The following is a 14,820-nucleotide window of genomic DNA, read 5'->3' on the forward strand; positions in this document are numbered from 1 at the left end:
GCGCTGTTTCTCTTATTACTGTGCTTCATACCATGGACTGGTCACTCCAGTCACAGATGCTTCATAGACTCGCGTCTCACGCTGGTCTCGCGCCGGTCACCCTGATGCTTCTGCCCGCGTGTCTGCGCCGCTGCGCGCGGCTGCTATACTGGATCCCTGTTACGATCATTATCGTGGTTGTGATGTGGTCATACTACGCCTATGTCGTGCACTTCAGTTGGAGTGAGTAATATTTTTGCAAAATTATTAAAGTTAGTTTAATGACGCAGATTTCGTGGGATTAAAAGGCCATACGTGATATTAAAATGTTGAAGAGACCGAAGTTCATGTAACATTTTGTTTTAGCGTCTGTGTAACTCGGTGTTTTTTGTTGTTTCTCAACTTTTATAAGATGCTCCTGTATTTGACTGCTACAGATTAAGTATCACTTATCTGTTATTTAATGTCAGTTACAACTATATTGCTGAGGTGGGTTTTAAGACTATCTTAAATCATGGACGTCAATTTTATATATATATATATATATATATATATATATATATATATATATAAAAAATATGTAATGAATTTGAGTGCAAAATGCTAAACGAATAGAAAACATTTTAATTCAAAACGGCAATCAATCAATCAAAAAAAAAAAAAAAGTATAGATTGTGTGTGTATTAGTCAAACGACTGGTCGTTGTGGGTCCATTAGAAGTGCATTGGTGGTCAAGTATTGTAGTGATTTCAGCCTTGCAGCTCATGTCATATTGGTTAAATTGTGGCTGTTGCACTCCCCGGTCTCCCTCTTATTTTGGAAATTCATTGAGCACCAGTTATAAATCTAAATATTTAAAACTGTTCAGTAAAGTAGATATGGCATCAGATGTTATAACTGATGAATGACTCTGTTCATATTTGTGTGCCAGTCCTGCTTACCTGTGCAACGCAGAGAGGTATGAAATATTTGTGGTGTTATAAATAGTTATTGTGTGAAAATATGCAGTTCTAAAGTTTGAATGAACAAATTTGGCATTTGCTTCCTGCTATTTTGATTGATAATTGTATATGTACTTATTCTCTCAGTGGTGTTCCTTTGCCTGTTCCACGTGTGTTTTGGGATGTTCTCGTGGTCATTTTGGAAAGCAGTGTCTACTCCACCATCCTCTCCTTCTGTGGAGGTACAGTAGCATTAGAAATGTATAGTTCTTAACCAAAAAAAACATAACCAAAAAAAAAGTTCCTCCCCTGGACCTTCTGGAGAATGGACGTCTATGGCTTTTTGGAAATGGTACAATCGTGACGGCATGTTTTTTGTACACATCATAGAAAAGACTTTTGATGTACCTATCTTGGAGTACTATGTAAATACTATAGTATATAAATTAAGGACAATAGTATGACTATCTTATACCATTGCTGCAGGACTGTAACCACCATAGACATTGAGGGGGACAAGTCCCCCCAATAATCAGATATGGTCAAATTGTTATTAGGATAATAAAAAGTTTTAAAAGTTAACATTTTTAGGCTGGTCTGCCTTAGTGATCTAATAGCACTTGTCAGTGTCAAAATGATTGAGATGGCCAATCGAATCAAAGAAGGCAGGCTTTACTGACCACAGAAGCAGAACATGAATTACAGTGTGATTTAAAAAAAAAAAAAAAAAATTATTTGATAGAGTGCGATGTAAGTAGCTAAATATTTAATGTTTGACTTATTTTTTTACTATAGAAATGTTGAATGGCCAACAGTAATATTCAGTGATGCAAACTACTTGACTTTTATGCCAAATTGTACTGTTTGAATAAAAAAAATACAGGATTTCACATGATTCATGCAACTCATAATTAAACGTGACAAGACAAGGAAAAAAAATGTTCAAGACATGGTTACAGGCTTGCATCAATGTACTATAGTACACCTGCAGCCAGTACTTTCTTTGCAAGGGGAATTTAAACTCTTCACCATTTCTGCTGGCTTTAACCTCACAGTTAGAAGAGATGAGTAAACTTGGGCTCTTACGGGGGTCAGCCCATCCACTTGCAAGTTATTCAAGTCAGGCATGTCATATGTGACAAATGAGCGTAAAAGAAACCCCTCTCCCTCTCAGAGCACCGCTATCTAATTTACTAATTGTGTTTGTGTGTGCTTGGGTGTCTGTGTTCAGTTTCAGCTCTCCTCTTCAGACTCAATGCTCTTTGAGCAGGAACGTGGCGGTATGGAGAAGAGTCAGATTCTTCTGGAAATCTCCCAGAAGCTTCCAGTTCATACACGTACAGCAGCCGGAGGTCAGGAAACCTGTCAGTGCTATAATGGAGAGACATGACAATGTAAAGTAAATCAAATCTCCAAACTAAACTGGACCCGCTCCAAATGTAACTCGATTCACACTGAACCTGTAAACATTAACCTGCTCCATCAGCATCGTGTAATTGAGGGAAGACACTGAACTCTAGATTACTCTAGACACACTGAACCTGCAATTAGTGCATTTTGAATGGCTTTCAGTGAAAAGCATCTGCATCATGTTAGAAGGTTCACTGCATCAGTGTTCCCTTCACTGCTTTGTAGAGAGGGGAATCTGATGCCTGTACTGAATACTCAGCACTGTGGCAAAAGAAATTATATTCCAGGTCTGTGTCTTGGGTTTGCAGTCTGATTCACAAACAATGACTATTATGTGTCCGTTCTTTTTAGTGAATCAAAAAAAAAAAAAGAAAGAAATGCAGCTGTATCAGTGTAGCTCAGATCCTGAAACAAATGGCGCTTATTATACAAAAAGACAAGTTTCCATTTTAATCAATATCAAACGCTGCCTTCATTTTCAGCTTTAGTAGAGAGAGAATTTCTACCATATAGATGCAAAATGGAGATTAAAACTGAAATACACCCAAATTAATTGGAAATTTGGAATCAGATCTGTATCAATACCCAGTCCCACAACAGACTGACAAACAAAATTATGTTACTTGCTGAAAATCTGAACAATAATGATGCCGACTAACTGAACACAGTCATACTGAGTCATGCTGGTTTGGTGCAATGTAAGGATAAGAAAATTTTTAAATTCATTTTACTTTAATGCAAAGTAGACAATTTGACAAGTGATCAATAACACCAATGAAAAAAAAATGTAACTTAATCTTTTAAGTTTAACTTTAACTTAAATTTTTTTTTAATTGGTTTTGTTGGCTGTTGACAGCAAACAAAACCAATAAACAATTTTTTTTTTAAGAATAATAAAATAAATTCCAGCTCACTAACCAATCAATATGGTAACACTTTAGTTTAGGGTCCAATTCTCACAATTAACTAGTTGGTTATTGGCATGCATATTACTAGGATATTGGCTGTTTATTAGTACTTATAAAGCACATATTAATGCCTTAATCTGCATGACCATATTCTACATACTATAATTCACCCAATACCTAACTTAAAAACTACCTTACTAACTATTAATAAGCAGTAATTAGGAGTTTGAGGCAAAAGTCGTAGTTAATAGTTAGGTAACAGTGAGAATTGGAACCTAAAATGAAGTGTGACCTACAATATATATATATATATGCTCATATATCAAAAGCATATATATATATATATATATATATATATATATATATATATATATATATATAATATGCTTTTGATAGAAGTCCGAATCCTCCAAGATTTTTTGTTAACTAATCTAAAATGATCTTCTATTATAAGATATAAAACATAATGAAAACATAACAGTCTCTTATCAAAAAGGAATTCTATTTTCCTAAACGTTGGAGAAAATGTTATTTATTAATTTGATTGCTTGTGTGTGTGTGTTCATCTCAGCTATCAGGTTCTGTCATCACTGCCAATTGATAAAACCAGATCGCTGCCATCACTGTTCTGTCTGCCAAATGTAAGAATTGTTCTCTCTCTCTCCATTTCTGTGTGCGTATCAGTGCATCTCCCACTCATCTACACACTCTTCCCTTAATGAAAGGGAGAGACGCTGAAATGTGATCTGTGTGTGAGTGTGTGTGTGATAATTACAGGATGTTGTTGTAGCGCTTGGTCACATTTATTTGAGCGGACACAGTGAATCTTCTCAAATGAGTTTCAGCTCCGTGTCAATATCAGGTTCCCTGCCTTTGATTAAAGTCCAGGTCTGAGTGTCTGTGTGAGAGCGAGTGAGTGCAATGGAGAAAAAGAATGACTATGTGTGTTTGTGGAGATTTTGAATGTGTGTGTGTTTGTGTGTGTGTCTGATTACACTAGGGTTTTTATTATTATTTAATGAGAATAGTTCCTGTGGCCTGTGCACTTCACTCCTGCGGTCTGTCTCTCTCTCTCTTTTTGTAGGTGTGTACTGAAAATGGATCATCATTGCCCCTGGTTTGTAAACTAAATTAAAATTAACCCTATTTACTTTCTAAATTCTTGTTTCTGTTTATTGTGAATGACTTATTGGTGTATTTTATACTAAAGAATAAATAATCTTTGTAATCTATAGTTTAGTAATGGTTAATCAAAGTTAGTAACTTACCCTTCCTGTAAACATCTTTTATTTTCAGCTGTTGTTGCTTAGTCTGTGCAGGCTATTGGATTTTTGAAGACAAATAGCTACTTAGATATTTAATTAGCTTTCCTTGAGGAAGTAAAATGGTTATTTACGTACACTGACAAGACTTAACATGTTACATTTTGTTTAAATGAGTAATGTTGCCATTTTTAAAAAGTGACACTTATTCTCCTCTTCCGTGTGTATGTTGTGTGTTGTTGTGAGCATGTTCAGGCTGAATAACTGTATTGGGTTCTCCAACTATAAGTTCTTCATGCTCTTCCTCCTCTACTCGCTCCTGTACTGCCTCCTCATCGTTGCAACGGTTACACCGACCTTCATCCAACTGTGGCTGGTGGGTGACTCTTTTTTTTTAGCAAGATTTACATGCACTTTGAGTGGTAGTGAGTCTCAGCCTCATATGGCACGTCCACAGATTTTAAATATGAATGAAATATTATTAAAATATTTTAAATACACTCAGAATTTTACACACATTCTACAATTCTAATTAACTGGCAAAAGTACAAAGAAAAGAGTTTCAATGTTTTCACTGACCAAGTGAATTGTATTCTGTAAAGATGAACAAGTTTTGATTTTGATGGCTGCAACACACTCCAAAAATAAAAGTTAAAAGATGATCAAATATCCAAGTTAAACTTTTGAAACAGCCCACAATAAGCTGGTGAATTGGTAATAGCTGAAGGTATCTTGATTGGGTATAAAAGGAGCATCTCAGTCTTTGCTAGCAAAGATGTGTAATGGCTTACCACTCTGTGCCAAGTTCATGAGAGAACTGTCAAACAATTAAAAAAAAATCACATTTCAAAATCAAAGATTGCAAACAATTTGTCTTCCACCATCTACCATACATAATACTGTGAAAAGATTCTGGGAATCCAGAGTAATCTGAGGCTGTGTAGGGCAAGGAAAGAAAACCTCTGTTGGTTGTGCGTCACCTTCAAGCCCTCAGATGGCACTGCATGAGAAACTGTTAAATACAGCCACATGGGCTCGGGAGTACTTTGGAAAACTGTTTTCACACGGTCTGCTGCTGCATCAAGAAATGCTTGAATCTCTGTTACACAAGGAGAAATACATCAGTTCAATGCAGAGATGCTGGTGAGTTCTCTGGACCCGAGCTCATCTCAGATGGTCTAGAAGACTGTGGAAATGTGTGCTGTGGTTTGATGAGTCCATGTTTCAGCTTGTTTTTGGAAGAAACGGACATTGGGATCTCAGTCCCAAGGACAAAAGGGACCATCCAGACTTTCATCAGCAACAGGTGCAAAAGCAAACATCTGTCATGGTATGGAGGCGCATCAGTGCAAATGGCAGGGGTGACTTGCATGTGTGTGAAGGTATCACTGACGTGGAGGGGTATATTGGGATTGTACAAAGACATACACTGCCATCAAGATGACATCTTTCCTGGGAAGCAAGACAATACCAGGCCTTATTCAGCACATGCTTCATCAGAGTGGTTTCTAAACACCATAGAGTGGATGTGCCGGACAGTCCAGAAGATCTGTCTCTTATTGAAAATGTATGGCCCATCAAGAAAAGGAGAATCAGACAACGACGACCATGGACTGTTGCGCAGCTGTCTCGTATCAGGCGAGATTGGGCAAAAATTCCACTTGCAGAAGTTAGTATTCTCAGTTCCCGAACAATTAAAAAGTGAAATTAAAAGGAAAGGTGAAGTGACACAGTGGTAAACATGCCTCTGTCCCAACTTATTTGGAGTGTGTTTCAGCCATCAAAATCCAAATGTGTTTATATTTACAAAATACAATTAAGTTTATCAGTGAAAACATTGGAAATCTTTTCTTTGTACTTTTGTCAGAAAAATAAAGGTTAAAGAGAATTAACAAATCACAGATTCTTAATTTTATTGCATTTAACAAAATGTCCCAACTTTTCTGGAAATGTGGTTGTAATAAAGTGTATTGCTTAAGTCGCTTTGGATAAAAGTACCCACCACATGTGTAAATATAATTTAAGTGATTGTGAGTAAATTTGATATACAACGTACTTTTATCTTTTGCAGTATAATGAATTCTTATTTATATAATAATTTGGTAACACTTACAATAAGTTTTCATGTGTTAACATTAGATACTAGCCTGGTTAAAACCAGACCATTCTCAGTAGTAACTGAGTTATGGTCTGGCAAAGCTTCATTAATAACTCATTTCCAAAGGGGCGTCACCAACGGACGTCGCTCAAATGCCTCTGGGCGCAATTGGATAGGCCTGATCAGAGCGATCGTCATCGTGTAAAGCCATATCCTGCTGCGTCCCAATTCGCCTAAGTTACACTACGCCATAAAAGTATGTACTCTTTTTGTGAAGAAAAGGTATTTACTTTTGAATGTGTAGCAAAAAAGTAGGCAAGCTTTGGGACATACTACTTCGTCATCTTTGTCGGACGGATCTGTCGCGTGCATCCTGTCACGTAAACTGCCCTGTCAATCATCTTGTCACAGTTAAATTCCTCTATTAAATCTAATTTAATTTCCTACCGTTTCGGAGAGAATCTGCCAGTGGGTCTTTCATGGAGACTGTCCTCTCATGTGTTTGCAATTTTAATATAATAATGCATTTAAAAGTTGAACGGACGTCTCTCAAATGCCTCTGGGCGCAATTGGATAGACCTAAAACCAATCAGAGCGATCATCATTGTGTAAAGCCCGCCTCAACGTTTCTGATGGTGCCGCGATTTGGACGGATTAGAAATGGGCTTGAATGAGCTCTTTGCCATACATCTACAGGAATTTTTAAACTTAGTTGATGTTAATTTCTACATTTACTAACACATTTTTAAAATCAAAACTTGTATGTTAACATTAGTTAATTTGCTGTAAACAAACAATGAACTTTTTTTTTTTTTTAAGAAATGCTGTGAAAAGTATATTGCTCATTGTTAGTTCGTTAGCTTCTGCATTTACTAATATTAATGGGACCTCTCTCTCTCTTTCTCTCTCAGGGCAAACTGTTTGATAGTTGTGTTAAACTGCATGTCTTGTTCTTGACACTGGTGTCGGCCATGTTTGCGGTTACCCTCTGTTTTTTGCTCTTCTTCCACATCTGGCTGCTCGCCAGCAACAAAACTACTCTTGGTAAAACCTACATTTCACATATGCTCAGTATTCAAATGAGGTTTTGTAGACATCATAACATCTCTGGCTCTCTTTCTCTCAGAGTGGTTGTCAGTCCCCTTTTTTGCGGATGGACCAGGAAGTGAAGCATTTGATGTGGGTGTCAGGGCAAACTTCTTACAGGTGTTTGGAAAGAAAAAGAGACACTGGCCATTTCCAGTGTTTAGCAGGTCAGTATTTAGCAGTAATCACCATTGATGGCACACATAAACAGCCTTCAGATTATAAACACTATTTTTTTGCAGAATAATTAAAAAGTGACAGTGAAGCTTTTACAATGCAACAAAAGATTTCTATTTCAAATAATTTTTTTTTTCTATTAATAAAAGATTCCTGAAAAAATGCGCCACGGTTTCTACAAAATATCAAGCAGAACAATTGTTTCGATAATAAAAATGACTCTTCAGCACCAAATCAGCATAATAGAATGATTTCCAAAGGAAAGCTTTGCTATTACAGAAAAAAAAAACGATGTGTGTATAAATACAGTACTGTGCAAAAGTCTTTGGCATGTTAGTATTTTCAACAAATCAATTATTTTAAGCCAGTTATTTATATCTTTTGCTTTAGTGTGTCAGTAGGAAATATCAGTTTGCATTTCCAAACATTCCTTTTGCCATTAATTGTAATAATCCAGTGAGATTTTTGCATGCACAAGGAGTCTGACAACGGCTGGTATGATCTGATCTCACCATCTTAGAATCCATCTGTGATTACATGAAGAAATAGAAAAAACTGAGACAGACTAAATCTAGAAGGACTGTGGCAACGTCTCCAAGACCCTTGAAGAAACCGACCTGCAAAGCAACCTGAAAAACTATGTGCAAGTGTACCTGGGACAAAAGCTGTTTTAAACGCAAAGGGTGGTCACACTAAATATTGATTTGATTTAGTTAATAAAGGTTAATTAATAAATAAAATCTATTTATGGCATTCTTTTTGAAAGCATCCTCACTTTTCACAGTACTGTAGCTTTGCTGGTCGGTTTCTTCAATCCACTTGGAGGCATTGCTGCAATTTCTTCATGTATTTACAGACAGACTCAATGATGGTGAGAACAAATCTCTGTGTGGAGCATAACGGATTCTCACTGGATTATTACAAATAATGGCAAAAGGAATGTTTGGAAATGTAAACTGATATTTCCTACTGACACACTTCAGCAAAAGATATAAATAACTGGCTTAAAAGTCTAAGACTTTTGCACAGTGCGGTGTATATATATATATAGTATATGTATTTACTATAATAGAAAGCAGCTATTTTAAATTGCAATAATATTTCACAATATTACCGTTTTTTGTTTTTTTTTGATCAAATATACAGCCTTAGTGAGACTTAATTAAAATTGTATATTAATGCTTCCTGACTGTCATTTAAATTGCTGTTGGCAATACCACTCAAGCCTGGTCTTTCAGTAGTTAAGGGGGTTTTAGGCATTCTGCTTCGTTTTGCCTAAGTAAACTGCTCACTCATGATAAAATCACTGTAAGCACAGCCATGAGAATGAGAAACATGTCCCAATAATAACATTTTCCAGTTTTCAGATTAAAATGCCAGTATTGATGAATTTCAAAACTGCATTTCCTTGTTAAATACTGGCATTTCGCTGTTTAGTAAACAGACATTTAATTTAAGCCACCAGTCACAAACATTTAAGGGCCTGGTTTCACAGACAGGGTTTAAGATTAAGCCAGGATTAGGCCTTAGTTCAATTAGAACATTTAAGTAGCTTTTATAAATGTTCCTTAGAAGAAAACATCACTGGTGTGAATTTTGAGACAACAAATTGGCATTGACATTTTAAGATCAGTTATAACAGCTCAAACATGCATTTTAGTCTGGATTATCTTAAGCCTTGTCTGTGAAACCAGCCAAAGATGTGATTTCTTTTGATTTAATGCCACAGCACAGATGCCATAGCTTATGTTTACCAACTGTTTCTTTTATATCTATCACAGTCAAGGGGATGGACATTCATTCCCCTTGAGATGGCAGATGTCGTCTCGCAGTCCTTCAGTGATAAATGGAAATGGGCATTGTGTCATGGAAGGAACTGTGGGTAAGAAATATATTATCTGAATCATATTTCAAAATTTAACAAATTGGTTAATCAATCCAAGTCATGTTTCCCGGTATAGAGAGAGTCATCTAATTATGTGTCAGCACTGTAGTCGGAATGGTTTGGTAAATCTTTTATTTAGAGGGAGACTGAATTTATCCCAGTTCTCACGCTGTCTCTGAAGGTGATCTCCTCTCTGCTTCTGTCATTAACTTAAGTGTGCTATCACAAAGAGTAGGATTACGAACACACATCCTCTAAAATTCCCCCAGTAACTCTAAATAGCACTCTGAATAGTCTTTTTTTTTTATTCTCATAAGTAACTGGCAGTTTAGGAGAGAAACAAAAGGAATCTTCTGTTGTAATACAAAGGTTAGCTTTTTTTAATTTAGAATTTTGGGAAAAGGTTCAGACTCCAAGTGTATACTGCCCCCGTGAGGCCAATCTAGGGCTGCACAGGCTAATCGAAAATTCTGATTTGAGCCATTTGTATCATTCTGTTCTGCCATCAGTCTCACCCGAGGGGGTCTCCGTTGCCATAGCAGTGGATGACTAGAAGTAATGAAATTAGGTATGAGAAATGCTAGTTCTGCATTTTCAGCAGTGTTCAAATGAAACTAAATGAAATCCAAATAATAGAAACGTGTTTTTGTCTTTCTAGGTTAACGGAATGTGTTGTGTGACATTGTCACAGTGAGGTGATTTTAGAAAGATCTCAGTCACAGGTTAAGCTTACAGGAGTGGCGGCCGGCCCTCGGGGAGAACAAGGGGTGAGGGTGAACACCTGCCCGCATGCTCAGTTTTCACCTGGAACACTTCCTAAGGGAGCGATCGGGTCTCCGAAACCTCTTTTACTGATCAGGGTGTGAGAGAGCTTTATCAGGTGTCCTTGCTCAGCGATAATCTTTTAAATTCAATATTTTTGTGCTGAAATGTAGTGGTTTTTCTGTTGTAGGATTGGATTCTAGCTTTATGGTGACACTATTAAATAGTGTAATTGAATAACACATTTTATGAAAATAAAGGCAATTCATTTAATACAAAATATTTTTATTTGTAATTCTTTTATTTGCATCATTCTAGAACACAGTTTGTTTTAATCCTGGTGGTATCATGGAAAAGCACATGTTTTTGAAAGATCACTTGATCCATTTGCTCACATTAAACATGGATAAATACATAACCAATAAAAATACAGAGGCCAGCCCTGATCAACCAATCTCACACTCACAGACACTTGCTGTGGGGCTGGTCAGGCTTCAGATGAATCCAAGTGAACTCGTGTGGAATTGGTGGTTTGTCAGTCTGTGCCGAAATACCTCTGGCCGAAATGTGTCGGAGCGACAGCGTGAACTTCAGTTGTCAGTATTGTGATGTCAGGAAACTCCTGAACAATGGACCGTGCACCTGCACACACACACACACACATTGCACAATTTAAAAAATGGACTTACATGAGGAAAATCAAAAGTGACATTAAAGACATTTATAATCTTACAAAAGATTTCTATTTCAAATGCCTGCTGTTCTTTTGAACTTTTAATTAAAGCTGCAGTCCGTAGTTTTTCCTCTTTGTCGCCATCTCTGTTAGAAATCTGCAATTGCAGTTATTCGCGGAATTATCAACTTTACGTGGGTTGTGCCTCGGCACAGCACGGATGAATCCCAATGTTTTGAGGAAAGTGTGCGGCTGTCAGGCACCGCGCGGTGTGGAGACTGTCATTCGGAATCACAGATTCTACTCTTTGGAAGTATGACCAACATAAGAATTTTCACCGGAAAATGTCATCTGAACAAGTAAGTGACATCCACTTTTGTTCTGAACAACTAAGGGGAAAAAAGCATTGCAGTTAATCTGTAATATCTTTGTAATATTTTACTGTATTTTTTTATCAAATAAATGCAGCCTTGGTGAGCATAAAATGCTTATTCTAAAATCATCCTACTTGCCCAAAACTTTTGAATAGTAGAGTACATAATTTATCATTTATTAAATCAAGTTACCTTCATTTATATAGTACTTTTTACAATACAGATTGTTTCAAAGCAGCTTTACAGTGATAATAGTAAATGAATGCAACAAAGATTGTTTTGGCTGTACAGCAGCTCTAGAAGAAAGTCATTATCTAGCTTAAGTAAGTTTTTAATTGATTAATTTCCGTTGTAAAAATCATTAGTCATTAACTTAGGGACCGCTTACACACTGTTTTCAACTGAAAACAGAAAACTTTTATGCGTTCTGGCTGTTCATTTACACAACAAACAGCGTTTTGGTGTCCTGAGAACACAAACTTTGAAATGGGTTTTTGAAAACGAGTTTTACAAGCAGTACTGTTCTCATTCAAAACCGTGAACCTGCGCATGTGCACGGGCGCGTAGTCTGTCTTTACAAAGTGACATTGCCAATCACTTGTCTGGCATGCATTATACAGCGTTTTTAGTCGTTTCCGCGTATCGTGTGAACGGGAATCATTTTGATAACGTTTTCATCTGTACTGAGGAAAAATGTTAGTTGTGAAAAAAAAAAACTTTGCGTCGATGAGGCTTTCGCAGGGGATAGTCTAGATGACACGGTCTCTGCTGACACTTCAGGGCTGCGTTAAAAAGTTATTATAAATGACAGAATATTCCAAATATACAGCTAAGTTCAAATTGTTTCACAAATGTCCCTTGTTTGTATGTTATCAAGAGTGCTATTAACATGTACTAATATAGATAAATGCAGACATTTATGATGTGATTGGTTTGTAAATGAGAATACAAATCAAGTCTTCGCTGTGTTCGTGTCTTACCGTGTGGAGTGGAGAATAGACTCAGTAGTATGATATGTTTGGCCAGCAGGCCGTGTTCATTCAGCACCCGCACCGCTTCTATCACAGTGTTGCCTGTACCTGAACACATACAATAATAAATCGTCTCTTTAAATGCCATATTTGACATTTTTAAATCCAGATTTCCCCCCCAAAAAAAACTTTCAAATTCCACGTGGGCCGGCTTAATGCCTTGTTAGAGGTGAATTACTCACTGAGAATAGGGTACATGAGCAGAACTTTCCTTCTGCTGATGTCAGGAGGAAACTTTGCATAGTAAACTTTGGCCTTTTGTGTCTCCTCATCACTCTGGATCAGAATCTTCCCAATACGGATTGACCTGCAGCAATCTCTCAGGCCTTGCTCCATGGCCTCACCTGCTCACATTAACATATGCGTTTAAGTATAAAAGGCATGCACACTAAATAGGGCTGTTTTTTTTTTTCATCATGGCTGTGTGTGTATGACTTTGTGAGAAAGAAAGAGACTCACCACTCCTCATGATGCTAACCCCACAGTTTCCCTTTTCAAATTTCACACCCTCATATTTATGCCCTGCATAAGGAGTATAGAATGAAACTTTGAATTTGGACAAATTCAACAGCTGATGGCAGCAATGCCATGTTCATATGCAAAAGGAGGGGGGGTAATCACCATGGTAACAGGCTCACCTGTTGGTGTGGTTACAGTGCATTCACTGTACGGAAGCTGATTGAGACCCTCTTCCACCACTAATCTTATCTGAGAGCAAAACAAACAACCAATCAGAATAGGAAGTAGCAAACCAAATACAGAACATAAGAGTTGACCTACTAATTTGACAATACGAAAAGTTTGATTCTTTAATGAATATAGTCAAATAAAAAAAGCAATCAAGGAATGTGAAACGTAATTAATCAACGATACATTCACTTTGTGTTGATTGCAAAATTTCTTGTGTGAGCTGCCTTTATTTACAAGGTCTTTATAAGAATAATGGCTGGTTTAGTAGGATATAAGACAAGACCACAATTCTTTACCATTTTTTGGCGATGCTTACCAATCTATCGGCACAGAACACAAAATCACCTCTACTGGTAGTTCTGGGAGAGACAGAAGAAGAAAAGTCACTATGTGACAAACTATTGCAATACGTAACACATGTTGACTGATGTGCAACCAAATGACATGAGGCTATATCCCAGTTTATTCCATGGACATTTTAGATACATTCTGATAAGTTACAAGTTATGTTCCTGTACACATTAAATATATAGGTACAGATCTGGCCTATGGGGACACGCAATGTGCACTCAATCCGTTTGAAAGGCGGACTGGAGACTCACTTGTCCCGAATGATAGTCTGAAGTTCTCGTATTTGGTCATTTAATGGCAAGAGTTTCAGCTGAGGTCCTATTTGTCCCTGGATGTCGCTCATGGTTTGGTTTTCACACGGTTCCGTGTCATCTTGACGGGTCTCGGCAGCAGCGCTACTGCGGGCGAAGCGGACGTGCTTCGCGGCGTGTTCGGGGCTTTCACTGTTATTCAGCTGCTGATTATGGCACGGCATCTTTTCGATAAGATCCGTTTCCATAGGACTAAAACCACAAGAAGGAAACACTACACGAAACCACCTGGTCCACTTAAATGATGGCTGTTCTTTTCAACTGATGAGGTTTTCAGTGATCCACTATCTCGTCATGTCTATAGCTGAGCGGAGGAGACGCATGCTACATGACGCACGCTCCCGGGAACAACAACCTGACGTCATATCCCATGTTCACATGATTGGATAGAAATGATGCCAATCTAAATCTCACTGACATAAGGGGCGGGACACTGCGGCCCCCATTCAAGCAAGTGACTATTCACTTGCAGTGAATTTATAGGGTAATTACAAGGTAAAAGATAGCATTACATCAGGCAGCAGTGCAGAACATATGTTACATATTCCAGTAAATATTCATGTATGTCAAACATACAAAAACAGATATAACTAGTGTTAATAGTAAAGGGAGCGTTGTTGCAAGTTGTCTACACGAGAAATTAAGATAATTTTTATTTTCAATATGTAAGAAATGTTGGCTATAAAATTCATTCGAACATATTTATTTATTTGTTTGTTTAAATTAACTGCATTTGTAATATCAGTTTCGTAGATGAAGATTATTTGTTATTTTCACTATGAAGTAACTGGCTGCATGTGTGTAATACTACCACTGTCGTAAAGGTTATTTTTATTTTCAACTTGATGGATTTTTCTAAATTTTGGTTTTCAGATTTCCTCG

The 14,820-nt window shown here is 37.2% G+C and overlaps 2 protein-coding genes across 2 annotated transcripts; one reads left to right on the forward strand and one right to left on the reverse strand.

Annotated features, from left to right (window-relative positions):
- Positions 1 to 104: 104 nt before the first annotated feature.
- zdhhc15a (zDHHC palmitoyltransferase 15a) lies at positions 105 to 10,299 on the forward strand (the record flags this gene model as incomplete). The annotated part of the gene is made up of 11 exons (XM_081364733.1): positions 105 to 222; positions 911 to 937; positions 1,068 to 1,162; positions 2,152 to 2,272; positions 3,810 to 3,879; positions 4,323 to 4,355; positions 4,756 to 4,876; positions 7,510 to 7,642; positions 7,725 to 7,851; positions 9,643 to 9,743; positions 10,256 to 10,299. 11 exons carry the CDS (start codon positions 105 to 107, stop codon positions 10,297 to 10,299), a joined length of 990 nt encoding a protein of 329 aa, XP_081220859.1.
- A 480-nt stretch (positions 10,300 to 10,779) lies between these two features.
- Positions 10,780 to 14,388, reverse strand: uprt (uracil phosphoribosyltransferase (FUR1) homolog). Its single transcript, XM_081365777.1, has 7 exons — positions 13,879 to 14,388; positions 13,593 to 13,635; positions 13,225 to 13,294; positions 13,046 to 13,108; positions 12,769 to 12,930; positions 12,536 to 12,634; positions 10,780 to 11,150 (listed from the first exon to the last, which is right to left on the reverse strand). Exons 1-7 carry the CDS (start codon positions 14,124 to 14,126, stop codon positions 11,044 to 11,046), a joined length of 792 nt encoding a protein of 263 aa, XP_081221903.1. The 5' UTR covers positions 14,127 to 14,388; the 3' UTR covers positions 10,780 to 11,043.
- Positions 14,389 to 14,820: the final 432 nt, after the last annotated feature.

Source organism: Scardinius erythrophthalmus (assembly GCF_964197995.2).
Source record: "Scardinius erythrophthalmus genome assembly, chromosome: 5".
Classification (NCBI taxonomy): domain Eukaryota; kingdom Metazoa; phylum Chordata; class Actinopteri; order Cypriniformes; family Leuciscidae; genus Scardinius; species Scardinius erythrophthalmus.

Excerpts from the sequence above, each read along its gene's own strand:
- uprt (XM_081365777.1), bottom strand. The coding sequence starts at position 14,126 with ATGGAAACGGATCTTATCGAAAAGATGCCGTGCCATAATCAGCAGCTG. Across the intron at positions 13,295-13,592 it reads TGTTCTGTGCCGATAGATTG|ATAAGATTAGTGGTGGAAGA; the intron begins GTAAGCATCGCC and ends TTTTGCTCTCAG. Across the intron at positions 12,931-13,045 it reads GGTTAGCATCATGAGGAGTG|GTGAGGCCATGGAGCAAGGC; the intron begins GTGAGTCTCTTT and ends TAATGTGAGCAG.